General features: G+C 37.5%; 1 protein-coding gene across 1 annotated transcript in view; it reads left to right on the top strand.

Moving 5' to 3' along the window:
* The window catches only part of ipo11 (importin 11), a 116,156-nt gene extending 94,668 nt beyond the window's left edge, over positions 1–21,488 (top strand). The window contains exon 30 of the mRNA XM_053325328.1: positions 19,432–21,488. Within this exon, the coding sequence (XP_053181303.1) occupies positions 19,432–19,596 (165 nt within the window). The 3' untranslated portion in view covers positions 19,597–21,488. The remainder of the gene's footprint in view (positions 1–19,431) is intronic.
* Positions 21,489–21,775: the final 287 nt, after the last annotated feature.

The following is a 21,775-nucleotide window of genomic DNA, read 5'->3' as shown; positions in this document are numbered from 1 at the left end:
TGCGTTGTCCCTAAGTAATCTGCTCACACATCTCTGAAAGAGAGTGTATTTCCTATATATTATTTTGAGTGTGTGTGTGTGTGTGTGTTCATTCATGCGTTTTTGCCATATGAGCTCAAGTTTGGCATAAGGCAAAAGGTTCACCTTTTTAAAAAAAAATGTATTTTCAATTTTCCAAACTTTTGATTGGTGCAGCACACATGGGCTACCTTTCACAAGTTTGACTCTTAAAGTGGTTTATCGTCCAATATGAAATGTCCTCCAGATCATTTAGAATCCAAGTGAACCCTCTGAATCAAACCAAAGCTGGTATCAAGGGTCTCATAAAATATTATGTAGAGGGCAAAGCATCCTTTTGGTTCCATGCCCAGAAGTGATGAGGTTATTTAACTGTTTTCTCTGGCACAAAGAAAGAAAGAAGGAAGGAAGAAGGCAATGGCTGAAAAGACTATTGAATTTAAAAGGTGTCAGGCAGTCTCCCTCCAGATTCTAATGTGGGATATGTGCTCATCTATGTATGTACATACATTCAAGTGTATTCTTATTGTTTTCTCTTAAACAGTGTTAAGAAATGGACTGATGAACCCCTTTGAATAATACATACTATACTTTATCAGTACATCTTTATTATTATACAGTATGTGGGTCATTTGGAGATGCTGCATGCAAAAGTTGTTCTAAAAACATTGTTATGCTCTGAAAATCATCCACACTACATTCACATTTTTTTTCACAAGTTGACTACAAGAAGTAATGTTCTTTGAAAAACTCAGACTCAAAAAGATCAGCTTCCAAAACTAAAACTAATGACTTATTTATAAAATATGAATGTAATAAGTATTACTGACCTAGCCTGAAATTACAATGAAATTCCAGACTAACACCATGTTGCCACATTAACTTCTGTGTCTGTGGAAACTAAGGCTTGGTCTGTCACTGCACACTTGCACTAAATAACACACACACTTTCTTCAAGTCTTTGATATTTCACAAATTTGAATGGATGAAAACTCTAACTAGTTGGATTTGGGCTATCTTTGGATGATCTGGGTTGTTTTTAAAGCTCAATGTTTTCCACTATCTATCATTCTATTCAGAGGCTGCCTTTTCTGGTGCAGCTGTAAGATTTATAGTCCCTGTGGCAAGAGTGGCTGCCGTCGCCTGATTTGTTCCTAAACCTGACTCGCTATGTATTTCTCAGCATGAAGGGGGAGTTTGTTTTGTGTTTTGGAAGGTGTTGACCGTTCCACTCCATCTTCTCTGAGATTTGTAAGGGTCCTTCACTTTGATCTGAGTGTTCCGGACAACTAGACTAGGCTAACTGATGCTGTCTTTGGGCCTCAGTACATAATGCATCATTTGATTCTTGTGCTTCATCTACAAGGCCAGCGCCATCAAACAAGACTAAGGATAGGAAACATCAAAGACTTACTCTACTGGGTGCTAATGACATGGGCTCCGTCTGTTGTGCTGTGGTGGCACACATAAAATTGAATCCATTCTTTTTTCTGTTTTTTTTATCACTATTAACTAATATAAATGCGTATATAAGCACATATACAGGTTATTGTGCTGCATTTGTATGAATTGTAATGAGTGATAAGGCTTCAACATAAAAATAGAAGAATGAGGTCCCCCGTTATCCACAATTATGCTGAAAAAAACAGGGATATAATGAGTAAGGGGTTGTTACAGTCGTAGAGGCCCGATATGGTGTCATGTATTGAATCAAGGCCAAACGTGAGTCCCAATACAAGCTGTTGTATATGCTTTACACTACTTATGCATGAGCTTGAAGGCAGAAACTAGAGATTATTAGTGACATTATTATCAACCTTTAGTCCCACTTTTACACAGAAAGCAATCATACAACAAGCGATACAATTCTGGAGCAGGAGTGTTGGTTTTCTCTTTTTAAGATATGGCCTTTGACATTTTTATTAATGTACTGTGAGGTTTTTAATTGGTGAACAGGCCCAACCCAATCCCTTTATAGTCTTTGTACAACCAACCCGGCATGGTTCAGGTTGTGCCACTGCATTGTCTGCACATGTGCCAGTTTGCTGTATATGTTTAAGGCCTTACAGTCCAACTGACATCCCATTATCTACTTTAACTCAAAGTCTGCTCCAAAGGGTGGGTCGGGTTATTGAAGGCAAGTTCTGTGACAGTTGCACCAAGTGGAAGAATCACCCTGCATCCTTCTCATGTCTTATTTGAGGAGTACTGATTACTTCTCTTTGCAAAACACTGCAGGGTGCCAGGCTACAGGAAGAATATGTATTGGATCTTTTGTATCTCATTTACCCACCCTCACTTAACTGACAATAGAGTATATTGGGTGGCACATACACTTACATGAGTATCACTCACATGCAGAGATTATAGAACAGTCCATCTTTAGTCTGTTCATAATTTCATGTCATCCATTTAAAAAAAAAAAAAAAAACGAACTCAACTGCAATAGAGTTGGACAGACATTAAAGAAGTAAGCAAAAAAAATGACTAAGGTGCAAGTTACCTCAACTGAAGGAGATGAAGAGAGAAAGGAGAGAAGATAAAGTTATAGTTTTGGCTACACATCTGCTGAGGTTAGCATCAGATGTTTGGAAGTTTATACTTGTCTCTTTCTTTACATTAAGTTGCTGCTTTTTCTGCTATTTCCCTCCATTTATCAAACTCCTAAATAGTAAACTATTTGCCCAAAAAGTTACACTCACACTAAAGTGCTGATTCGATACTTTTGGTTTATTTATATCGCAGCTGTTTTGCAGACCAACTATAGTTGTACTCTGTTTATTGTTTAATGTAGTTTCAATTTCTTTGAATAAAATGCTTGGTTTAGTCATTTATAGCATTTGCTCAGAATGCGTAACTGATGAGTTTTTGTTCCAGGCTATTTGGCTAATGAGAATTGCGTCTTTCTACGATTAGTATTCGTAATGGTGGGTACATATGATAGTATAATAAACATTAGGCTCACAGTTCGAAATGTTGTTTTCAAATGTATAGGCGATAATGCAAAGTTTGAAATTAGCAAAATGCTGCACTTGTTATGGTGATTCTTAGTGTCAGATCATTGCTGGAAGTCAGACTTAAATTCCATATAGTTACAGGAATGAGTGTGTAGGCTGGGTGTAATGGGCATAATTGAACAACACCGTAATAAAGAGGGTTTAATGTTTTTAAGTTATTATAGACTGTGTGGATTAGTGTTTACCAGCTTTTAAGCATGGTGTGCACTGTCCACACACTGGACTGTGTTGATACTGTAGTTGACCGCAACTGTAGTTTTTCTTTCCTAATCAGGGATATTCAGGCCAGAGTTCAGTCTTCCAGTTATGATTGAATCAGTCCATATGTATAGTGTTTACATCATAGCAACACCAAAGACTGAAGTTATACCCCAAAGCTGAGACAGTGTAGGAAAATAACTTAATGGGTAGAGGTTTTGTTCAATATGAATAATTTATTTTTCTAAATTCCTATTTATTTTAACCTGATGTATTCCCCATAAAAGTGGCAATTGTGGCTCTATGCCTCTGTTGTAAAGATTCAGGGATATACACAAAACACTTTATATGTAGCCACATAAACTCTGAACAAGGTTTAGCTAAGAATCATAATTATAATTGTCAAATCTTAAGCAATTCTCAACTCTACTGTGGAGCATGGAGCGTGATATATTTTGTCAGCAACCTCTCCCATTAATCTCAATGGGGCATAGGTAAAATTTCCAATTACAGGTTCTCCTCCAGTAAAACTTTGTTGATGAAATGAGGCTTTGAAAGGGCATCCCATTAAATTTGCATTCTTTGAAATTTGAGCGAAGGAAAGATAAAGAGTTGTATCAATTATGTTATTGCCCTGTGGCTGTTATTGCTCATTACAAATGGGAAATATTTTTTCCAGCACATATTAATTAGTCATGAAATAGTCTTGCCAATTTCACTATTTTGTGTAAATTAGCTATATAACTGAATCAGTTCCCTAAACGGCAATCACATTTGCAAGCTTTGATGTTTAAGGACAAAAAAGATAGAAAATAGTAACTATTAAATTATTGCCCAATGGTTGCTATCACTGAGTGAACAGTACATTTTTTGTAAAACTTTGATGAATTACAGATTAATCATGACAGTGTTTTTGTCATTGAACAGTTTTTCATTATTTCATTTTAATGAACAATAAAACTGTCTCCAGAGGTCCTCTAGAGGTATATTTTTTGTAGGAAATGAGTTTCAGTACATTATCAATTCACTCTGGGCAACACAAAGCATTAGTAATGAAGACTTGCCATTCTTGCTTTATTATAGCTCCTAGTCTGACGCAGACCATCAGTGTCAGCATAATTTGGTTTTGTTGAATAACAGACCTCTCTGACAGTGTTATTTTGCTGCACCAGATATAAAGATGCTCCTTTGTGCTGCCTAAGGCATACAGAGCCATCAGAATTAGTTTCCATCCCTGTCGCTTCTCAGCTATGCTATCATTTGTCCAGGAGAGTACTGGGAGTTCTTATAGTGTAGCAGGATTGCAAATATGTTGCTATTGACTAGCGCTTGAGTTAGTTTGGCACAATTATCATGATTTTATGTAAAATATGCATTTCCTGACATAAACTACATTATGGGGTGTGTGACAAGTTTATTTGAAATGTTTGACAAGTCCAATTCAGGCGAAGGATGCAACAAAATTTCCAAGCCACTGAATATCCTTGGAGTACTATAAGGGCTGTCATGATAAAAATGAAAAAAATAAGGCATGGCTGTAAATCTGCTTGGAGAAACCTGTCCTCAAAAACTTAATGTCCATGAGAACACTATAGTTCACTACAGCACTGGTGAGGGAGATAACCAAGAGTGACAGTCCTAAACATGTATATGACTGTGTAACTATATTAGTCTTCCGTATCTACACAAACTGAAGACCTCTTAGATCAAGCTGTTTCATGGATGCTGCTTCTCTATTCATTTGTGTAATTGCATCTGTGGCCATATAATGAACTTCTGCTTAGTCTTTATGTAAATGTTACAGCTGAGTAGACGTGACTCAGCTCTTTGGTATTAAAGGGAGTTAATTAGGCTGATTCAAGTAATAAGAATAATGATATTTGGTCAGACATTTCAAAGTTGAGCCTAATACATCTTAATTACTTGTGCATCATATTAATTCTGCATGTGTATTATTACAGATTCTGATTGTAATTTTGCTGAGAGAGCTAAAAGTCTGTCTGATTCACACTGCAGCCTTTTATATTGCATTTTACCCTCCAACCATCTAAATTAAATGTATTTTCATATTAGTGATACAATGTTTGACTCACTGAAAATGCTAAAGACAGGTGGATTTATAGATTCAATAAATTAGCCTTGATTGAATGACCACAAATGTTGATCTACAGCACATCAGCAGTTCAACTGTATTGTCCAATGAGGGATTTCAAACATGCCATGCTCTTTTTGATGCTGGTTAAAAAACGCATCCTGTCTCTATGGGTAAGTCTGGGGTTGGGGCATAAACTGGCCAATCAAAAACATTCCTTTAGTCTTAAACTCTAAGTGTAAGAAAGTCCACCGAGTATGAAGTGTCCAGTATAATGTAGAAAAATGAACACTGGGTAGTTTGAATTTGACAAAAGCCATTTGTAACTTTCAGTTCAACTTTGACAAAACTTTTGACAAAACAATTTGTCAAGCTTAAGAATATTATGTTCTCTGGTTAATTGCCTGTTTCAGACTTGTAACTGTACTGAACACTGTAAACAACTTTATCCAACAGATCATAGCTACAAAACCAAAGCAATAGTAAATGATGAAATTAAATTATAGTGATTCAGTTGCTTATGTTATACATGCACATTACAGTACATAGCCATGGTCATACTCTCCATTTATGTCAGCAGTTGTAATTGGTCACCAATTTAAAATCCCTCTGGAGACCTCCTCTTTCTCTATTGCCCTTTGTGAGCTCTGTTTACAGATGTGATAAAACCCATGCTTCAAAAGTTGTATGACTTGTTGTGTTTAATATGTTTTGGATATTATGTTTAATATGTTTTGGATTTCAATGTGCGTGAAGTCAATGAAATAATTCTTAGAGCTTAAATTTTAATGTTATTTCCTCTTCAGAGTCTCATAGAAAAAAACATTGACATTTACTATGTCAGTCTGTGTCGTGATTTGAGATTTTGTACTATCTGTTGCACGCCCATGAGAGTTGCAAATATTTCCTTTTGACTTGCTGTGTGGTGTTTGTTCACCAGAATTGTTGGATCATGAGTGCAGTGTCTTTGACAAGAAATGAACCTTGAAAAGCACACACAGCACACAATGCACTATTTCAGTTTTTCATGGGACTGGCTCTTTGGAAATTTGTTGTCCCAAAATATAGTCAGTTGTGGAAGGAGTTTCTATTTGTATCATTAAGTAATACTTAAATAGGTGAGTTCAAATAAAGTATTTAGATATCAACAGAGAGTGAGATTCTCTCTGGGAAATGAGCTGGCAGAATAACAAATAAGGTGGTTGAGTGGGTAGAGCGTATGCCGTATACACAGCCGACCCCGGTTGAATCCCGATCGGAGGTCCTTTGTTGCATGTCACACCCCCCCTCTCTCTCACATGTTTCCTGTCGGTATACAGCTAAGTAAAGGTGTCCATGCCAACAAAATCTTATAAAAAAAAAAAAAGAATAACAAATAAGATATCTCATAGGTATTGTCAATAGAGGAGAAACCTAATCATAATTATGTCCCCTTGTCTCCCTGTTTAAACAGTAATAATTAAAAAACAAATAAACAAATATTCTTATTGATTTTTAACTGTGTAAAAATTCAAAACGTAAACAGTGTAAATTGATGACTTTTCGTGTGTCATTTTAAATATTTTGATGTCATTTGAAAAATTCACTGATACTTGTATAAGCATGCTTGGATTTTCAATATTTTTAAAAGGCACAAAGAGTTAATTAAATGAAACAATAAAACAACCTTTTGATTATACTTGATTAGGGTTGAACTTTATATTTACTACATGCCATGGGACATTGTTGTTTGGATATTAATTAATAAAATGAAAGCTATTGCATAAATAATTATTCAAAGTAAAGTCATGAATTTCATGAAATTTATTTAGGCTATGGAAGTCATTTTCATTTTATTCATTTGCAAATGTAGTCCTCTAAAAGCCCTACCACTGGGAACTCACAGTGGGAATATAAAATCAGACACTGTGTTGGTCCAAAAATAAAACACATACACACACTTTAAATGTAGCTTGACTTTTAAAGGATATTGTATTTTTGCAAAGCCTCAGGATATAAATTGAAGTGAATCTATTTAGCACCAGAAACATTCTATCAGCCATATCTGTTGACATCTGTTATAAGTCTTAATTTTTATATTAACATTAGAAAAAATTGAAAATGTCCTTGTGATACTCTTCCTCTGGCTTATTGGGGTTTTTTTCTGTGCTTTCCTTCATTGTGACATTTCAAAAAAGTTCCAAACTGCAAAAGTCACTGACTACGCCTTTCCATGCCTGAGTCCCAGCTTCAGTGCATGCCAGGTGGAACAGCAGAACAGCAGAACAGCAGAATTTTTACATTGGTTGTTTAACCCAGCATGTCGCTTGAAGGTCGTCCAAGTCAGTCTCTCTGCAGTGAGACCGTTTGCATTTACAAGTTAAACAAAGTTGTTTTAAATCACCACAATTATTTAAAGACCATTTTGTATAATAGAAGGACAAGATCATCATCAGCCTCAAAGCTGTGACTGTTAACTGGAGGACTGCACATCAGGAGCACCGAGACAATTTCCGGTGGCCTGATAGTCGTTCTGGCCTGACTTGAACAGTCAATTTCACCAGCAACAACATAGTGACCAAGAATGTGTTGCCAGATGCCCGAACCAATCAAATCCACTTATGTGGCTGACAGAGAGGAGAGGAGCAGCTAACGTTAGTCTCTGCTATACTTTGCTGTCACTTCTTGCCGCGTTGCTCTCCTCTTCTCTCAGAAAGTCTGTTGAATGCTGGAATGCTACTACTTTATTCCACCTCATTGTTTCACAGCGGTTACATTCAACAGCATAAATAAACTTCCCCAAACACAACCCTGCAGCTCAGCCTCAAACCTCTGAATCTAAAACAGCTGTATGCTATTTATAAGCACACAGCAGCAGCATTATACTGGTTTCTGTACAATAAATCAACTCTGACCCTGATCCACTCCTAAGTCATCAGAAAGTCTTATATTGATAAGCAACAACAGTTGAGTTATTTGAAGAAACACAATGTAAAAATGATATTTACTGAAAAATGGCACATTTTAACAGTATTTTGTATGTTCCTCAGAAATGAACTAGTTAGATCATCTTAGAACTTAGATAATCACTTCTGCTTTCTTTGTTTCAGAGCTAAATATGGATATTAGTCTTTTTTGATGGTTTGTTTGGAACATTTATGAACTGGTAAAATGTCTTTCTTGTACTCTGTGGGTTTGTCATCATCATTCATTCCTATACAACCAGCAGTTAAATTATAAAATAAATATATTTTTATAGATATAACCTCTCACTTTGCACCAGAAGTATGCATTTGACTTAAAAATGTACACATTTTTCTTCCGGCGGAGCATGCCCCCTGACCCCCCAACAGGGTTGGACTGAGGTCCAATGACCATAGTCTCTCAAATTTCTGTGGGAAACACTGGATCACCGGATTTGTAACATCAAATTAGACATGTGTTGTTCTATTTGTGTGATATAGGAGTCTTGCAATTTACTTTTGTTTTATTGGCAATGTGTTGCCACTTGTAACTTTATTATAATATATAGCCTATGATATCTGCATGAAAAGAGTGGCCTGCTCTGCCATGTTTTTTCCTTTTTCTTTATATTTGCGTAGGTGTGTATGTGTGTACGTATACTTGCATAATCCTATTCTTAAAGTTAGAGTTTAGTAATATGCACCCTTATGGCAGACTGCTGGAGGGCTCTTACATTTACGCCCTCTAGTACAATACTAATTAGAGTATTACAATTTGTGCTGCCTCATTTGGTGAGGAAATTACTGCAATCAAGTTCTAATCCTCCCTAGACCATGAACTAATGAAACCTCAGAAAAGGAGCGAGAGTTGTGTGTTTTGGGGAGAGCTTATGCAATCTGTCTGGTTTTTATAGGTGTTTTTGCAGTCTGTTTTTGTATGACTGTTGATTTGACCTCTCCTGTCTTATACAGGTTAAATTCCACTTTGTGTCCTTCTTGACTGTTATTTAATGGGACTGTCTTTTTCTGTATGGTTGATCAGTCTTTGTCCCTGAATATAATTACACTGAAAAATGTACACGGCATTATCTCTCAGCTCAGTTTGCCACACTTTGTCTCTTTTGTTTGGTGTACTCCCTGGTCAGAACAGCTTATTACTTACTTCCTATTAAATAGAAGGAAGTGATAGCCTCCTTAGTCTTCTTTTGGGGATGCAAAAACTACGCAAAATGGTGGATAGGATATGTCTGTATTTGCAAGTATGTGGGTGTTCTTCAATCAGGGCAATGTATGTGGGGATAACAGTAGATAGCTGTTATCTGCACTAGTTGGAGTAGGAGAAGCCTGAGGTAATAGGATTAGTGTCAGACTCGGATATTCAGCCTGCCCATTCCCACAAGACCAGCACAGCCCTGCCAACTATACATACACATATAGAGAGAGACTTTCACTCTGTTGCGTAATATCCGTTAACCACACTTTCACATTATGCTTCTGTAAATACAGGCATGCACGTACACAAACAAATCTTTTGCATCCCTTACTTTTTGACATGTATTATCAAAGACATGCATCCCTCTGAAGTTGTATTCTGACACTCGCCTTCAAATTTGTTCTAATGGCTTTAGGGAGTATTGAAAGGATACGGCTGACAATATTCTTTCATTTTTTGATTTGAACAAATCCCATGAAAAGAGCAACACCAACAAATCCTTGTTTGTGGCACTCACCCCCAAGTCTATGCATTCCTACAGGAGATATAAATCTTTAAAAATGAGCCACTCTTGCTTATATTTTTAAAAAAAAGGACTAAATAAAAGACAACTGGGCACTAAAGTTCTTAACTAACGGCTGCAGCAGAGTGGTGTATGAGAGAATTCATCAAAATAAACCACAGTGCTCATGCTCATCTTGATAAAGGACACTCTGTAACAGTGTGGCTCATTTATGTGTTTTTATCGTTACTGGGCAACAATGGAGGTCTGTAACACACAGCATAAAGATATATCAGGCTTTGGATGTACAGAGAATAGTAAGATCAATTTATTGTTGGTTTATATGATTTGTTAACATTTTTTCTTATTTCTAAATTCCTATTATTTTTTGTAGTACCTAACTCCTTTTGTAGTACCTAACTCCTCCTCCGCTGAACCTCGCTCTCTGCGAGACTGCTTGATTTAAATAAAATAACAGAGGTCTGTACTACGAAGCTGGATTTTCTCTTATCAAGGTAACTTCAGGGTTAACCCTGGGTTTTCCGTACTATGACACTGGTTCACTTCTTACCAGGGTAAATCACCATAGTAACTTATGCTGAACGGCTAACCTGCTCAGGAGCAGGTTATGTTCTGGATAAGAGATCAACAAGTATAAAAGCACCACCTCCTGACCAATCAGTTCTCTCAATCAGAAAATGGCCTGCCCATTCTTAGAAGATCCTGTCGACACTGGTGCGCAAGAGAGGAGCGCTGAGGAGAGAAAGAGTTTTTAGGGAGATGCAATCCTTTAGATGTCCCCTATGACATCCTATACGAAAGGTACAGATTTTCAAGCAACATTAAGTTTAATATTCAACATTCATTTGACTTTCAAAATACAAACCTATTATGCACTTCAACCATTTGAGTGAATGATGTCAAACCAACTGTATGACATTCAGACTAATATCCCTCATGTGCCACAAGGCTTTTTACATATAAAATAAATAAATAACCTTACCACCACTCCAGTTTCAGAACTTGTGTCAGGAAACCTGACAAAAAGTCTCAATAAGAACATCTTGAGAGTAATCGCTGCAAACGTGCAGAAAAGCAGAATTGTATTCATATTGTGTAATTGTAAAAATTGACCAAAATATATATTTAAAAAAGAATCCTTGTGGCACATGAGGGATATTAGTCTGTATGTTATACAGTTGGTTTGACATCATTCACTCAAATAGTTGAAGCGCATAATAGGTTTGTATTTTGAATGTCAAATGAATGTTGAATATTATTATATTAACATTCAACAACACTGCAATTTCCTGCCAGCATTCCTTCTCGGCTTTTGCTGCAGCAACAGTGTTGCTTTTGGCCTGGATGATGTGTTTGAATTCTTCATATTGAATAATAATTGTCTGCTCCTCCATGGTGAAGTAGGCTGCTCTGCAGGGTTTCTCCATGTTTGCAATTGGTCAGACACTGCAAACACCTCCCCTTTAATGTGAGCACGCAGTGATCCAGATTGGAAAACCCTGGGTTCAATTACCGAGTTGATAACCAGCTTCGTAGTACCGCTTATCATGATGAATGTCTGGGTAAGTCAACCGGTAAGGATCCGGTCCGTCAGGTAACGGAGAGATATCGTGGGTATGTTAATCCAGCTTCCTAGTACAGGCCTCAGGTATAACTAATACAATTAAGTCTCTTTTTTTTATCTTGGAGCCTTCCTCAATTGTCAGACTCAGCATATATTTTTACTGTTGTGTGCTGGGGTACTTGATTACCCCAATTTCACCCATATCAGCTCCTGAATAAAGTTACAGACAGTAGGACATACTTAGCTTGCAAGTAAAATTTAAGCTGAGGCAAAATTACAATTTATTGGCACAATTGTGAAAGTATGCTGATACGAAACAACCCGACAGAAAGAAAATGTAAGCACCAAACAAATCTAAGCACTGATTGACATATAAACTTGGGTCTATTTTTAGTCTTAGTCTTTGTCTTATTTTACATGAGGTAAGAGCAGCTAGACTTACTTTTATGGGCACACAGCATCATTATTGTTACCATCATTGCCGTAATTACAATTTCATTATCCAGCATATCTCGTCTACTTGACTATTCTGTCTTTTCTGATCACTAGGCAACTACCAAGCCCTTTCCACTTTGTTCACACCTCATATATCTTTCTTCTTTTCATCTCCCATTTATCTTATGCTCTTTTAAAGGTATGTAGACTATTGCTTCTTTATCAGTGAGCCACAGCAGGGGGCATACCATTTTCCCTCCATCCTTTCCTCTCATCATCACTCCTTTCCTCTTGTCATCACTCCTCTCCTGTCATCATCACTCCATTTATATTCTTCTTCAAGCCTCCATTGGTCTCATCTTTTGTCCCCCTGCCTTTTTGTTCGACAGGAAATTTTGGTTTGTGCTCCATTACATTGGACGTGCCTCATATCTTCATACAGATTGCTTTTGGTATTTTTCAGTTTATCACTTGGGCGTGTTTCCTCTCCTGTGTTTTCACTCCTCTCAGTATGTTGCTTTAGCCACACTTCTCTACAGAGCAAAGCACCCCTTTCTTCTGGTTGTTCTTTGCATCTCTACTCCTCCCTCTATCTTTCTGTTGCCTTTATCTTTCCCTCACATATCCACAAGCACAGATTACCATCACTTCACCCTCCTGACAGTCCACACTCCAAAAAACAGTTTCTTCTATAGTGTATCAAATAAAAATAAAAGTTTGATGAGGTTATTCCTGCATTTAGCTGCCTTCCAACCTAGAAACAAAAAACAATCCTCTACAGAAATGTATTCAGTGTAAAGAAAAGCTGTGTTTGTAGGTCTGAACAGCATGGTACACACCACACTAACCTTACATCAGCTGTCGAAGAGAGTTTATTACGATGATCCACCTCATGCCCCAGGAGACCCGGTATCTGTTATGTGTGGAGTAGCACTGACAGGACACCTTGATAAACCTGAGTGTCCACCTGTGACAGCAGTCGGTTTTATAGATCACAATGTCATTCAATTAGGCTATTGATTGATTGAGTTGAGTGTGGGAGAGACAGTTGGAGCTTTGAGACATAAATAGAAATCCTGGGCAGCATCACACTGACTGTATGAAACATTATTGATCTAATTTGATGAGTGCTTTGTGTGTGTGGAGTTTTGTAAGATTTGTAATGATACCAAATGCATATAAATCTACTGAGTAATGAACATTTGTTCAACTGAAGCTGTCAGTGTGATAGTGTTGTTTCATTACATTAATCAGGAGAGTATGCACAGCTACACGTGTAGGTAGCTGATAATTCAACCTATCCATATACAGTAGTCAATCAATCAATCAATCTTTATTTGTATAGCGCCAAATCACAACAGAGTTATCTCAAGGCACTTTACACATAGACCAGGTTCTAAACCAAACTCTTCAGGTTTTAATTTTAAAGAGACACAGGGGCTTTAATATTCATCTAATAGGTTTTAACTCATTTTAAAACATTCCAGGAACACATTGTTCCAGAAACCTGCAATAATTGTGTCATGGAGGGAGTGCAACATGCTCCTAACACAAGATTGAAATATTATCACCTCACATTTATTTTTAAACTTTTTTTTCTCACCGCAAAGCCCTGAGGTAAATATATGTCATTTTAGCAGTGAAATGCTCCCTTGTGTTCAGCAGCTAGTCACTAATTTTGTCTGTCTTTGATGGCAGGTAGCATTCAGTTGGTTGGTAGAGCTTTTTGTTCTTTTTGTTTTGTTTGCATAAAACATCTCCCACTGTCTGATGATAGCAATGACACTGAATCAAACAGTGAAGTTCTCAGCCTTAAAACCAAAACAGCTGATAGCTAAAACGTCTTTTTTACTGCCCTTTTTTAATTCTTTCACATAGTCATTGGAGTATTTTTTTGTTTAAAGATATTAAGCAGCTTCAAAAAGAAATAGTGGATTCTAACAATAAAAATACTGTAGTTTTGGGGTGGGGGGGGGGGGTAGCCCTCTTTGTTACATGATGATCTAATTCTTTTGATTTATTATATCTTACATAAGTGTGATGACCTAAACCATGCATTCAGAATCCCTTGTCTTGAAGAATACAATGCTTTTAGTCAAATTTTACCCCTTGAGAACAGCTTCTAAGTCTAGTCAGTGTTGCTGAGGGCAACTGGCTGACGAGGTCTGTGGATGATGTGCCATAAATTAGCGGATGAAATTCATATGTGCCTGCAGTATAATCCACTAAACATCATACTTCCTTACACTTCAATACATCGTACGGCTCATTACATCACACTGAAATGAGAGTATACTGTATTTGTGTGTGTGTGCACTTGTGCTTAGATATGAAGCACCACGGGATATGAGAAAAGTACAGCTTGTTGCATCATTAACTCCAGTTAGCATTTGCCTGCCTGCCATAGTTTCCTTTAATGTCCCCTTCTACAAATGTTTCTTTTCAATGAACAGAGCAGCCTGTTGTAGTGTAGTGAAACAATGACTGTGAGAGGAACTGAATAATGAGGAGATAAAACAGATCAGATAGAAGGTCAGAAGTTTAAAAAGATATATTCCTATTAAGACCCACTTGTGGTAATTTTGTAAATTGATTGTGAGTGAGCATGTGGCTGCCGGTTACTGCAACTGTGCTGTGCTTGCCCTTGTGTTATAGAGAGAGATTAAAGCAGTAAATATATTGGGGTTGTTGGCACTCTCATGTGTGTGTGTGTGTGTGTGTGTGTTAGAGGAGATATTTCACATCCCTGGTGCAGGTCAGTTTTAACATCATTTATGTTTTTGCAGTAATGGGACTCTTTACATTGCTTCATTTGGAAAAGGGCAGCAGTCGTCTAGGGATTACATTAGAGATGAAGGCTTTTTACAAACCCTGTCATTTCATCTGTCTCTCTCCATCTGTTTTCTGCTTGCTCTCATGTTGCCCACTGCTCTCTTTCCTCCTCCTCTCTGTCTTGAACAATGAGGTAAAGCTGTGATTACCCACTCTCTCTGCGTCCCACATCATCTTGTTGCCATCACTCACTTTCTTTAGGGGATGCTCTATTACAGCATCATCGCACCAGTTCCTGCTAACTTCATTTCTTGCATAATAATATTCCTCCAACAATGCTTCTCTTGTCGTGTATCTGTTTCTTTCCTCTGCTTTTTCACCCTTCTTCCCTGCAATCGCACTCTCACCTCTTCTTACCCCGTGCCTTCTTTGTTCTTCCCCATTTTGTTGTCTTGTGTTCTTATCTCTGCTTCTGTTTTTTTTACCCCTGAGGATGACAGAAGATCATGCTTATTGTTTTTGTTAGTAGCTTCCACTCTTAGGATTGGTTTGTATCACCATGCTGTTGTATGCACATCTGTACATTACTCTGTATCTCAGTAACCTCATGCTTGCTCATAGCATTCTATTTACATTCTGCTGTTTATCTCAATTTGACTGATTATCTATTTTATAGTTCACATATTGTCATTTGCAATTCACATTACTTTTGCAAACATTCATAGCGTGTTTGTTCATGCAGTCACATACATGCAGACTTTATATCTTTTGTTTTATTTATTGGTTTCTAGATCATTGTTGGAGGTTTTTCAGTATACAGTGTCCCCAGTCCCCTTTTATTCATTTTTTCATCACAACACTCATTGTACCTAAAGACTTCTAGTTATCTTTATTCTTACTTAAGCAGAACCAATATCTGATGTTTACTGGGATTTTTTTATTTTTTTATTTAGGATTTTATATTGTATTATTTATGCACACATGTATCATTAATGTTTTCCAAATCATACTAAATATTCAAGAGGTGGGCCTTGACATTTGGTTACAATCACACAAACTCAATTCAAGCAGGTCCATTTGCTGAAGGTAATTATACAGGTTTGACAGCTTTTTCATTAAGCCACCCTCCAACAGCCACTCCTCACTAGTTTAATTGCACTGTAATGACAAAAACTAATGAACATGACAAGTATTATTTCCAGTGATTGGCTGGAAGCCAAAAGTCACAATTACAATATTTTGTTTCTCAAAGGACCCAACAGTTTGCTTTGTTTGTATTTTCTGTGGTGTCTGTGGTATTCTCCTGGGGCTCTACAAACTGCCCAAAATGTTTGTCTATATTAGGTGGTAAAGGAGATTCAGTTGCTGAGGAAGTGTGTGTTGGTATGGATCAGTACACTGACCTGATTTCAAAAGTATGGAGGAGAACCGTCAAGCAGTATCACATGATAACAATAATTATTCTGTGGGGGAATTCAATTCAAAGTCAGAGCAGGAAGATCAGAATCAAGCTGCAGATATACACATACTGTACCTGCCATTTAGGTTTCATCTGACTTTGCCACATCTTTAAATCTGGCAAATTATGTTGATGGCTTAGACAAACCAGCTGCTCCTCTTTCCACCAGCAGTATAAGCACACAGTGAATCGCATCAGCAGCAGAGGGAAGAGGACAGGAGGAAAGACTACCTGCACTGAGAGCAGCTGTGCACATGCCCCTTGAATCGGGTTGTGGTGACAGATGGGAGTATGGCATGTGTGGAATGTGTGTGTAGATCATGTTTCATAGACGATCTGGCAACTTGGGTAACATCAGACAAACATACAACACTTATGGATCAGTGTGTAAGCTGATTCATAATAATGTATATTGAGGGAGTTTCCCAGAAGAAACAACAATACTGGGTGAAAATACTTGAGAAATCTTGGGAAAAGGGAGTGTTGGCAGGTCTGGATATACATAAATACACATAGAAATGCGCAAAATTTCTGTGAGCACCTGTTGAGAAGACAGAGGGCCCCATCTTGCGGTCGGCGCACAGCGGATGGCGGGCGTGGCTCATATGTCTTTGTTAGTTTCCCCCGGAGCAGTTTTCTGATTTTCTCGCCCTGTGTGCATGTTGTCTAAATAGTAAATGCACTTGCACCAGTCTGTGCGCCTATGGGTGTGTTGGGCTCAAAATGAGGTGTGGTCAGGTGCATTGGTGGCGCGTTGCTATTTTGAGGCAGAGGAAAGCGATTTGCGCTACTGACAAAAAAAAAACACAGCACACTAATATGCAAAACATCACAAATAAAAGGACCACAATGTGAATTCGTATTATGATGTACATCAACATATTAAAAAAAAGGTCACAATGACGTGCCACTATGTATCAGAATCAGTCATTTACAGTAATGATCAGTGAAACTGTCAATGTAGTCATGTGACCAATCCGCCATCAAACTAACAATCCGCCAAGGTGACAGCGTGCCTGGATATTAAAGGAAATGGGAGATGACACTCTGATTGGTTTACCGCGTGTTACGCCCAAAACACGCTTATGATTAATGAGGGGACTTAAGTCCATCCCTTTTAGACCATGTGCCTGGCGCAGCGACCATTTTTCCACCGTTAAAATAGCAGAAGTGGTTTTGGATACGCCCAAAAGGCACTTGCGCCACACCATGCGCTACAGATCATTAAAATAGGGCCCAGATTCAGCTCTGAAAATTAGCATAATGCCAAACATGTACACATTGCAGAAAAGAGAGTTTTTAGCATTTCTTTCATATCTTAGAATAAAACATTAATAATTACTTACTTACTTACAATTAATTGATACAAAGTTGTAAACACTGACTATAGACAACCGGACAGCAAGCACACATTTGCTCAGTTTTGAGTGTGAATTGGTGTTCTCTAAATCAATTAAAGCCAAAGCGACCTTTCAAACTTTCCTGTGCTTCTGTGTCATTTCTTCACTTCACAGAAAACAAATGATAGTGTGCCTACCCACGGAAGTGTGTGGGCTCTAGTCAGCCGTCCTACTTTTCCCTGCTTTTTTATTGTGAAGGATTATTTTTCCAGCATTGTCTTGAGTGTAAGATGAATGGCAGGAGTTGCATATCCTGAATCATTTTCTTCAGGGAAAGTTTTGTGTGGGATTTATATGTCAAAAGTTGGAAATGATAAAGTGTCTGAGTTTCTTTTTCCTTTCCTTTTTGTCAAAATATTGAAAAAATATTGTGAAGCCATTATTGATGAATGATCTTTTCAACTGTATTGCCACACCAGGCAGAAATTGATTGAAATTAAGACACTTTGGGAATTACTTATTTCTTTTGCTTTTTTGTTATTATATAATTATACATATTTCTTTATAATGAACTGGATGTTTGGTGTCTTAATTGTTGTACAGTACCTCTGTGTGGACCATGTGTTGTTCCTGCCAGACACTCTGTGTACACTATAGGACTCACTGTAGGGCACACTGTAGGGCTCCAATTCATCTCTATATCCATTGTTTAAACTGTGCAAAAGGCTTAGAGCCCTGCCTAATGGAAATATAATGTGTAATAGTCAAACAAGTATAGACAGCATCAGACTTTTGAGGGCGTATGCACCATGAGGTTGTGCAATAATTCATAAGTTCATCAGTAGCAGCACAGCAACCCCAGGTGGTAGTTTCCTACATCCTCTCCTCCATGTATTTATCAATCATTTATTTGAAGAGTAGTTCACCCAGAAGTGTTCGTCAGTGTGTGCTATATGCACCCTCCTGTCAGTTGATCTACCACAGTGGTTCTTAACCTTGTTGGAGGTACCGAACCCCACCATTTTCATATGCGCATTCACCGAACCCCTCTTTAGTGAAAAATAAAATATGATTTTTTTCAAATTCAAGACATAGATATGTTTTTTTACTGGTGCACAAAATGAGCGGTGCATGAACATCACCTTGTTCAAAGAACAAAACCAACACAATGCATAAACTCACAACAAATTACATACCTGCAAATCAGTGTGACTTCTGCTGTTGCCTTTGAGAGACCAGTTCAGATATGCGTGGCTTCACCTTGGCAAGTGCCACTCTCATGTCATTTTCAAAAAAATGAGGCTCTGCCGAACCCCCGAGACCGACTCAACGAACCCCTAGGGTTCGATCGAACCCAGGTTAAGAACCACTGATCTACCAGTATTCAATATGAGATCCCAGTGGAAGGACAACAGTCAGTGTAGTGTAAATCTGGTCTCAAATTCCAGTTAGGAAAAAGATGTGAAAGACTCTCTGCACAGCTCATCAGCCATCTAACATATCTAGTCTATTTTAGCATCCCCTCTATCAAAGCTGGAACGCCTGAAGAACAATCACTGGAAAGCCTCTGACTGTCCTAATCAAAACTAGATAAAAATCTATCATAAAAAGTGCCAATTTAAGTAAGCTTGAGTGGATCTGCAAAGACGATTGTGAGAAAAGAAATTCAGATATGCAAAAAAAAAAAATGTAAATTTGAAATATTTACTCAGGAGAGGAGGAATTCCAAAACTTATAATGTGATTAATTTCAAATTAATTTCAAATTTCAAGTTTTTAGTTTTGTTGAATACTTTCTGAAGCTTCCTCTGTCTACATTCTAACCGTCTTTTTCCCCTTTTTTCTTTGTCATATTTCAGTTGGCCCTAGAGGACCCGGTGCACAGTGTCTCTCTCCAGCAGTTTGTCTATGAGAAGCTGAAGGCGCAGCAGGCTCTGATGGGGGACCAGGGATTTGGTGCCCTGATGGAGACCGTGGACACAGAGCTCGTCAGGCAGCTCCAGGAGTTCCTCCAAGGCCTCTGAATCACAACTACAATCCTTCACTACCTTACACAAACATCTTTGCCTAATGCTACCTTCTACCCCCGTTTTTGAAAATGTACTGAAAAAGGCTAACAATCTGCCCAACGTGTGGACTCCTATTCCTAACCTTCCCAACTTTTACCCATGCTATGCCTTATCTATATTCAGACCTAGCCTTGTTGACTGCCCTCTGCTAACACTCCTTTTCCCTTTCTCTATTATCTAGATTCCTTTATGTCCTTTTTTTATCAAGATGAGGTCTATGTCAGTGCTTGAAAATGTGAGAGCACCGTTACATTTTTAAAACACCCACATGGAATCATCACCACACTAGAGCTTCCACTCAATTCTTCTATTTTCTTCTCTTTCTGTGGTTTTTAACATGGGATGGGTAGAATATTGGAGAGAAAAGTTAGAGGGGGTTGAGGAGTCTATAGCAAAAATCATCTGCAGGTGCCAGAGCAGGAGCCTTGAACTATTTTCTATAACATATAGATTGTAGCAGAAATGTGGATAAAACAAACCTGAAGGACCTAAAGCAGTGTTTACAAAATCTATTCTTAAAAGAGAAAAAAAATGTAATTTTGTATGTATGTAAAGTATGGATGATATTCTGCATGGTGATATTTTACTTTTTAGTTTGTTTTTACTTTGTTTTGTTTTTTTTCTTTTTCTTTTTTTTAAGAGATAATTTTGTCATAACCAGAGGTCAAGTTGAAGTAACTACTGAGAGAACTCGAAAGTGTTTTTCTTTCTTTTTGAGTTTGGCTAGAGGGAATTTTCTTGACTTATAAAATGGGTGATTTTTAAATGGTTGATTTGTAAGAGTGCTGAACCACATACATACATACTGCTGCTAATTGATGGTGTGTCAGAGCACTTTAATAACCAAAAACTGTTTCACTTCTTTTCCTTGATGGTACATGTTCTCACATCATTGTACTTAAACACAGTGGCAGAAGGCCTTGGAGCAGTGCAGCAGGATTGTGCATATTCGACCCTCATCTTGTTATGTTGATATTTATCATTTCTCAGTGCTAACTAATACAACATTCAGATTAACTGCAAATATGACATCAGGTCGTACAAATCTATTTGAAAGAATTTGATTCATCCTGATCCAAGCCGCTTTCTAAAAGTCACTTTGTCATGAGATAAACATCATCATCATGGTTAGGGAATTTGTGTGTACCTGTCTTGCTGCCCTGCTTTTTTTTCTGAGTTGATCAATTGTTACTTACTCTTTAGAAATGAAGCTATAGATTTGACAGAGGAAACCTGTTTTTCCAAAAAAGGTTATCTCAGAACAGTTGATTATTTGAGAGTTTGACAACCTATGTTATGAATAATAAATAATCAAGAAGTACATAATGGCACCTAGATTGTGTAATATGTGGACTCATTTCATGCAGAACCCAAAAACTGAAAATGTGGTCTAAAAATATAGTTGTCAATTTTGGGTGCTCATATAGAAATAAACTTCTGCTTAAATTTGAGTTGTGTCTTAAAGCCTACACACTGACTTTATAATCTATTCTTAAATGTATGGTTTCATTTTAATTTCTTATGTTGGTCAACTTTCCTGTCAAGGAGATTATCCTGACACTAGCTCCTTTGAGACTGTGATAGAGTTGAATAGCAGTCAGAATTACGGCCTTATGCTTTCAGCCTTGCTTATTCTTGAAACTCAAAAGACATTTCTTACTTAGTTAACAGTTTCTTACATGCTTAACTAGTTTAACAGTAGGACATTTCTGTACTTATATTCTGTTAATATTACAATTATGATGTTTTGAACACAACGCAGTAGAACATTTCTGGGTTAAATTTATGTTTTGATGGGAAATAATCCGTGTTGCTTTTTCCAAAGCCTTCAATAAAATGCAGTAATCAGCCAAAATATTAGTCTGTGTATTTCCATCACTGGTTTTAAGATGTAATGTTTTAAGAAATCTGAAGTACTGTTTTTTGCTTTCAGATATGTGAGGAGGGTATTTATTTCAATCAGAAACCAACAAGAAAAAAACACTGTATGCTGCCCCACTAAGGACAGAAGAAGTAGTATCTCTCCCTGTTTACAGCTAACATTAACATGCAGCTCAGGTGATCTGATTACAAGTGGGTAGCTGAGACAGATTGTCACTCACACCTGTCTCTGTTATACATCTCGAGCTGACCA

This window comes from Scomber japonicus, chromosome 9 (assembly GCF_027409825.1).
Source record: "Scomber japonicus isolate fScoJap1 chromosome 9, fScoJap1.pri, whole genome shotgun sequence".
Taxonomy (NCBI): Eukaryota; Metazoa; Chordata; class Actinopteri; order Scombriformes; family Scombridae; genus Scomber; species Scomber japonicus.
This window is presented reverse-complemented; position numbering and strand designations above follow the sequence as displayed.